This window comes from Protobothrops mucrosquamatus, unplaced genomic scaffold, assembly GCF_001527695.2.
Source record: "Protobothrops mucrosquamatus isolate PMUCROS unplaced genomic scaffold, P.Mucros_1.0 scaffold3672, whole genome shotgun sequence".
NCBI classification, from domain to species: domain Eukaryota; kingdom Metazoa; phylum Chordata; class Lepidosauria; order Squamata; family Viperidae; genus Protobothrops; species Protobothrops mucrosquamatus.
Genome location: NW_015389629.1, coordinates 110944 through 118159, shown reverse-complemented (window position 1 = coordinate 118159; position 7216 = coordinate 110944). Strand labels below are relative to the sequence as shown.

The window sequence follows — 7216 nt, the reverse complement described above, 5'->3', positions numbered from 1 at the left end:
TCATAAATACAAACCAGTTGCTAAAGGATGTGGCTTTCAATATTATCTGCCCAAGATTTTGACGCAGCTTCTGCTTTTGTTAAAGATTCAACAGGATGAAGATAACCACAGTCTATTTATTTAGGGACGGTGGATTCTAGTCCAGGGATCTCCAAACTTGGCAACTTTTAAGACTTGTGCACTTCAACTCCCAGAATTCCACATGGGTGGCTGAGGAATTCTGGGAGTTGAAGTCCACAAGTCTTAAAGTTGTCACGTTTGGAGATCCCTGGTCTAAACTATGAAATGGCTTTCCTGCATCTTTTTGTCTAGCAATTCTGTCTCGTAACAGGCAACTTCAGCCTGGGTAAAAAGCCCACCAGAGATGTGGAACCTCAACGCCCAGAATCCTTAGCCACCCATGGGAATTCTGGGAGTTGAAATGCCCCCCCCCCCCCCGGAGAAGGCCCAAGTTGGCAAAAGCAAGAATCATAACGTATCTGACTTTTGGTTTTGCTGTTACTATCTTATTATTTTTATTGTGTTTTCTTTTCAAAGACCGGATTCTTTGTGGAGCTTCTAATGTTTGTTTTCGTGGGGATGAAAGTACAAATATGTAAAGATCTTTACACAATCTAGACGGGGTCAGCAAGCTTTTTATTTCCTGAGGTCTTGTTGATGAATTCGATAGGATTATTTTGCTGCAGTTGTTTCAGCTGTCTTTCAAACGATGGTGTTTTTTTTTTTTAATTTCACTAACTCGTTGTGAAGCATTTTTTTAAAGTGTCATACAGGTAGCCCTTGACTTATGACCACAATTGAGCCCAACATTTCTGAGACCTTTGTTAAGTAAATTTTGCCCCATTTTACGACCTTTTTTTAACCACAGTTATTAAACGAATCACTGCAGTTGTTAAGTTAGTGACACAATTGTTAAGCGAATCTGGCTTCCCACACTGACTCTGTTTGTCAGACGGTCGCCAAAGGGAATCACATGGCCCCGGGGGTCACTGCAACCGTCATAAGTAAGAGTCAGTTGCCAAGTGTCTGAATTTTAATCACGTGACCATGGAGATGCTGCAGTGGTCATAAGTGTGAAAAATGGTCATAAGTCACTTATTTCAGTGCCGTTGTAACTTCAAACAGTCACTAAACGAACTCTTCTAAGTCCAGGACTAAGTGTAGTTGTTTTTCAGTCTAATACAAATATATTATACATAGGAATGTATGCATGTGTCTGTGTGTACAGATGCACACACATACACACACACACACACACACACAGAGAGAGAGAGAGAGAGAGAGAGAGAGAGAGAGAGAGCGCTAAGTTTAGCCACCAAAATTGGGACTGGCCACTTGGTCATTAAGTGAAGCAGTCGCTAAATGAATCAGCGACTCTCCTTTTGATCTTCCGTTCTCTCTCTTTTGAATGCTGGCTGGGGAATTCTGGGAGTTAGAGTCCGTACATCTCAATGTTGTTGAGATTGAGCAACACTGCTTTACAGATCCGCAAACAATCACCCGTGCGAGGATCGGTCGCAAAATTACTCTTTCATCACTGGCGTTAGGGCAGACGGTCGCTAAGCCAGTCAGCTGCTAACTGAGTTACCACCTTTATCCACACATGCACCCCAATAATAAACCTTTTGAATTATAATTCCTGGAGCACACAATCTTCATGGCTACTCCTAAGCAGGCCTGTTTCCTTCCTTCACTGATCCTAGATTATACCGAGAATGTGCAGTTTGCCTTGGACTCTCCAAAGGTCATCAAAGAAGGGGATGATGTGCAGCTGCAATGTCGGGGCGACGGGTTCCCCCCACCCGAATATTCCTTCATCAAAGTGCAGGTACTGCTCGGTCCGATCCTAGTTCTTTCCCCCCCTGAGGAAGGAGAATTAGGTTGGTAACCCCAGTTTTGGCACGATCCGTTCAGACCAGACTGGAGACAAAAGGTAGAACCGAAGAAGCAGGTTGCGTGTCCCCAGTCACTTGTGTTGGCTTAATGTTGGGTTTTGGGGTCCATCTGGGAGCGAAATTCCACTGGCTCAGATTCAACAGGAGTTTCCCGATACAGAGAGCCCTCAACTTACGTCCACAAGGTTCAATCAATCAATCAATGTCAACTTCTCGCGGGGGGGGGGGGAAGATCTTGCAAAGTCGGAATTGATTGATTGAACTTTTTAGTCCCACCCAGTCTGCCATTACCACCGCAGCCACGCCCATCAAGTGGGCCACGCCCACCCAATAGGCCACGCCCACCCGGCACCCGACGATGCATAAGTGGGTTTTGGGTTGCAGTTCTGGCACACGGTCTCTAAAAGGTTTGCCTTCACTGCCCTAACTGTAATTTTCCTCCAATAAAATTCCCGTGTATTTTACCAGGAAACATAGATAGGGCAGGCTAGAAAAGTCAGTGCCTTCCTAACCATACCCAAGCACTCCAGGTTCGTTGGCGATGTCCATTTTGCTCTCTGAGTTCATGGTGACCTAACCCTAACCCTAAGTGGAATTTTCCTCCTATGGGATTTTCCCATGTATTTTACCAGGAAACATAGATAGGGCAGGCTAGAAAAGTCAGTGCCCTCCTAACCATACCCAAGCACTCCGAGTTTGTTGGCGAAGTCCATTTTGCTCTATGAGTTCATGGTGACCTAACCCTAACCCTAAGTGGAATTTTCCCCCAATGGGATTTTCCCATGTATTTTACCAGGAAAGATAGATAGGGCAGCCTAGAAAAGTCAGTGCCTTCCTAACCATACCCAAGCACTCCGAGTTTGTTGGCGAAGTCCATTTTGCTCTTTGAGTTCATGGTGACCTAACCCTAACCCTAGTGAGTTTCCTACCTGAGCAGGGGGTTGGACTAGAAGACCTCCAAGGTCCCTTCCAACTCTGTTTATTCTATTCTATTCTATTCTATTCTAAACTGTTCAAAATGGACTTTCAGACCATTCAGCTTTGAATGGTCACTAAAGGGATAGTTGTATGTTGAGGACTACCTGTGTAGTCTCCAGCCTTACCTACTTCTGCTCCTTCTTCCCAGACTTCCGATAACCTGGTGGACCTGCCCACCACCACCGATGGTGTCCTTCTTCTTCCTCAAGTGACCAAGGCTGACAGCGGGACCTACCGCTGTCAGGTCTTGGACTTCTATAGTCCCTCCGAGGTGGAACTAGAGAAGGACGTGAGCATCTTCATCAATTGTGAGTGGCCCATGGAATGCTGGGAGAAAGGCTCAGGCCCAACCCTCCTTGTCATCCTCCAGTTGCTAATTAAAATTAAGCCTTGTCTGCTGGCTTTCAGATCTGGACCCTCTGGTCCTAAATCCAAGCAAGATGGTGAAAGTAAACCGAAGTGAAGACCTTCAGTTGACCTGTTCTGGCAGTGGCTCCACGACGCCCACCTTGTCATGGAAGAAGGTAGGTAGAATCTGCCAGGGCTTCCTTCATAAGTAACACATCTGCCAGACCATGGCCTGGATCAAAGATGGCATCCATGGTCAGGACATATTTGAAATCCTGAGAGGGTGCATTCCCATAACTGGCTGCCCCAGGAAATTTTTATACAATAGTCCTGTCATGCGCCAGGGAAAACAGAAGATCCAGGCAATTCAAATGGATATAAAAGTTTATTGTAAGCTAGTGTTCTCTACAAGAATCTGAACTACTAACGGTCCAAGCAAATTGGCGGTAAATAAGGAATTCATGGTGGGCTGGACTTAGATCTCTTGTTGGCATGAAGGGACTCATAACTGATGATGCATTTGACCTCTCCCTCAGGCTCAGCCTGGTCATCTCCTAAAAGTCCTTAGTTAGTGAACACAGCTGGGACCAGCAACCTGGTCACTAAATGAGGCATTTGCTAAGAGGGAAATCACGTAAATTGCTTACGATTTTACTTCAGCTTTAATTTCCCCCCCTCTCTCCTGCCTGTTAGAATGCTTATCTTGGTGCTGGGATAATTATCAAGAAGGATATTAATGTTTTGTATTTACATTTATTGGAGAGAAAGGGACTAGAAGAGAGTAAGCAGATACACAATGGGGAATACACATTGAAAGGAATGGTTCTACTGTCTTCTGATCCCTTCCTCTACAATCTCTCCATTCTGCCAGGCGGATCAGACACACAAGAGATTTCTAAAGAGATAACAGTGGTACCTGGGTACTCAACTGCTTTGAAACTCCTCAGATTTGGTACTCAATGCATTTTGATGAGAAAATTTTGCCCCTCGTCGTTTGTTTGCTACTGAACATGCAAGTTGGAATTTATGGGTGTCAGTTGCCCCTTTCCAGCCAATAAATTAGTCATGCGGTAGTTCTGTGGTCATTTTATGTACTTTTGCATTTTTTCCCCCATCAATACAGGTAACATGGAGTTTTTAATTTTATTTAATCTAAGTATTAAGTTTTAGGTTTATTTCTCATGTAAGTGATGATGTACCACCCTATCTTCTTACATATTGCCTTAAAAATGGGCATTGTCATCTCCCACCTGTAAGATTAGCTAAAATGGGTCCAAATGTCTCCTTCAAATGTTGAAAATGTAAATTGGCAAAAGGGACATACTATCATATGTGGTGGGAGTGCCCATGAGCCCGTGACTTTTGGAATAAGATTAAAAAATGGCTGGAGGAAATATTAAAGTTAGTGGTAGAGTTAAAACCAGAACTCTTTTTACTAGGCATAACCATGTAGAAATACAACAAAGGAATGTTTTATTTGATGTTACACATTCTCACGGCTGCTAGATTGGTGTATGCTCAAAACTGGAGGAATAAAGGAATTCCAACAGAAGAAGAGATTATATATAAAATTTTATCGTGTGCTGAAATGGATAGGCTCACAATGGAAATGAAGGATAAGACAGAATCAGACTATTTCGAGATCTGGGACAAATTTTACCACTGGTGTGAATGCTCGGGTTTTAAATTAGCGTTAAGATAGAATTATATATAACTGTATATATAACTGTATTGTATAGAAGAATATGTTTATATAGAGACCAAGAACTATGTATTAATTACATGTATCAAGAGGAACAAATTGTTAGGAATATTTATTTTGGAATGTCACGTTATGTCCATCTTTGGTTTTAACTGTACTATAAATAAAAAACTTTTTATAAAAAAAAATGGGCATTGTCTTTGGGAATGTATTACATTTATTTACATTATTCTTTATGGGAAAAAATTGGTACTCATCATTTTTGGTATTAATCATGCCTCCCGGAAGCAATTAATGACGCTTACCAAATTACCACTATATATATTCTGGGGGATGGGGAATGGTTTGGATCCTCACTGCTTTGGATACCAGTTTTCATGCTGATTTTGCAAACCAAAGGCCACTTTGATCTCTAATAGCAAGGGCTCCCAAAAGAATCCATCGCCCCATTTTCCACTGGCAAATTTTATGGAAAGACACAAGCTCACAAAAGCTGGCGAGTTTCCATGAAATTTCCTACCAGGGTTTTGAGATAACGGACCCCAGAAGCAAAGAAGGGACCCCGCTCTGCAGCTTGCGCTTGATTGAATTGAGGGGTTTTTTTTTTATCTCTTCTGAAGGACCCGAGGCAGGGAATCACATCTGGGATAACAGCAGCAATCTCTTTTTTTTGTTTTTCCTTCATTTCTCCCCCAGGGAAGACAGCAGATGGCGACCGGCGGGACTCTGTTGCTGGAAGGGCTGACATACCCCATGGCCGGCACCTACGTCTGCGAGGCTTCTGTGCCCAGCATCTCCGGACTGAAACGGAACGAGTCAATCCAAGTTATTGTAGAAGGTAGGTAGGTAATGGTGTTTGTGTGTAGAGGGGTGTGTGTGTGTGTGTGTGAATGAGTGAAGGAGGCGAAATGGAACTGGAGGGAGGGTGCAGGAAGGAAAGATGCTGCAATCAGTAATAATAATAATAACAATAATAATAATAATAATATTATTATTATTATTATTATTATTATTATTATTCCAATTAGCTTGCTTAATCTACTATTCCGCATTTTTGGGAAGTCCAGCCTTAAACCATTGAGCACTGGGATGCCAGAATAACAGATGGAAGGGACCTTGGAGGTCTTCTAGTCCAACCCCCTGCTCAGGCAGGAGACCCTATATCATTTCAGACAAATGGCTGTCCAGTCTCTTCTTAAAAATCTCCAATGTTGGAGCACCCACAACGTCTGGAGTCAAGTCGTTCCACTGATTAATTGTTCTGTCAGGAAATTCCTCCTTAGTTCTAGGTTGCTTCTCTCCTTGATTAGTTTCCATCCGTTGCTTCTTGTCCTGCCTTCAGGTCCTTTGGAGAATAGCTTGACTCCCTCTTCTTTGGGGCAGCCCCTGAGATATTGGAACACTGCTATCATGTCCCCCCTCATCCTTCTCTTCATTAAACTAGACATCCCCAATTCCAGCAACTGTTCCTTATATGTTTTAGCCTCCAGTCCCCTGATCATCTTTGTTGCTCTTCTCTGTACTCTTTCTAGAGTCTCAACTTCTTTTTTACATCGTGGTGACCAAAACTGGATGCAGTATTCCAAGTGTGGCCTTACCAAGGCCTTGTAAAGTGGTATTAACACTTCACGTGATCTTGATTCTATCCCTTTGTTAATGCAGCCTAGGTTTATGTTGGCTTTTTGGCAGCTGCAGCACATGGCGGGCTCCTATTTAAGTGATGGTCCACTAGGACTCCGAGATCCCTCTCACAGTTGCTACTGTTGTGCTAAGTGCCACCTATACTATAACTGTACATTTGGTTTTTCTTGCTTCAGTTTAGAAACTTTTCATCATTGAATTTCATTTTGTTAGAGGGCCCAATGTCCTTCCCTCTCTCTCTCTCTCTTTCTCATACAGGGAAGCCAGAGGTAGAGATGCACCAAACCATCATGCAAGATCTGGAGCAGACAGTGAAGGTCACCTGTACGGTTTTAGGCCATCCCCCGCCAGAGATCAGATGGAACATTTCTGGTGGAAAGGTGAGTCCAAGGTCTGGCAAACCGGCAGTTTGATCCAGACCGGCTCAAGGTTGACTCAGCCTTCCATCCTTCCGAGGTTGGTAAAATGAGGACCCAGATTGTTGGGGGCAAATATGCTGACTCTGTAAACTGCTTAGAGAGGGCTGTAAAGCACTGTGAAGTGGTATATAAGTCTAAGTGCTTCTGCTATTGCCCTTCCTTCCTTCCTTCCTTCCTTCCTTCCTTCCTCCCTCCCTCCCTCCCTCCCTTCCTTCCTTCCTCCCTCCCTCCCT

General features: G+C 43.6%; 1 protein-coding gene across 1 annotated transcript in view; it reads left to right on the top strand.

Moving 5' to 3' along the window:
- Window positions 1-7216, top strand: part of BCAM (basal cell adhesion molecule (Lutheran blood group)) — a gene marked incomplete at its 5' end in the record, with an annotated part of 17853 nt that overhangs the window by 3236 nt on the left and 7401 nt on the right. Inside the window, 6 exons of the mRNA XM_029286438.1 lie at window positions 538-595; window positions 1704-1822; window positions 2986-3181; window positions 3282-3397; window positions 5620-5761; window positions 6823-6944. Of these exons, the coding sequence (XP_029142271.1) occupies window positions 538-595; window positions 1704-1822; window positions 2986-3181; window positions 3282-3397; window positions 5620-5761; window positions 6823-6944 (753 nt within the window). The remainder of the gene's footprint in view (window positions 1-537; window positions 596-1703; window positions 1823-2985; window positions 3182-3281; window positions 3398-5619; window positions 5762-6822; window positions 6945-7216) is intronic.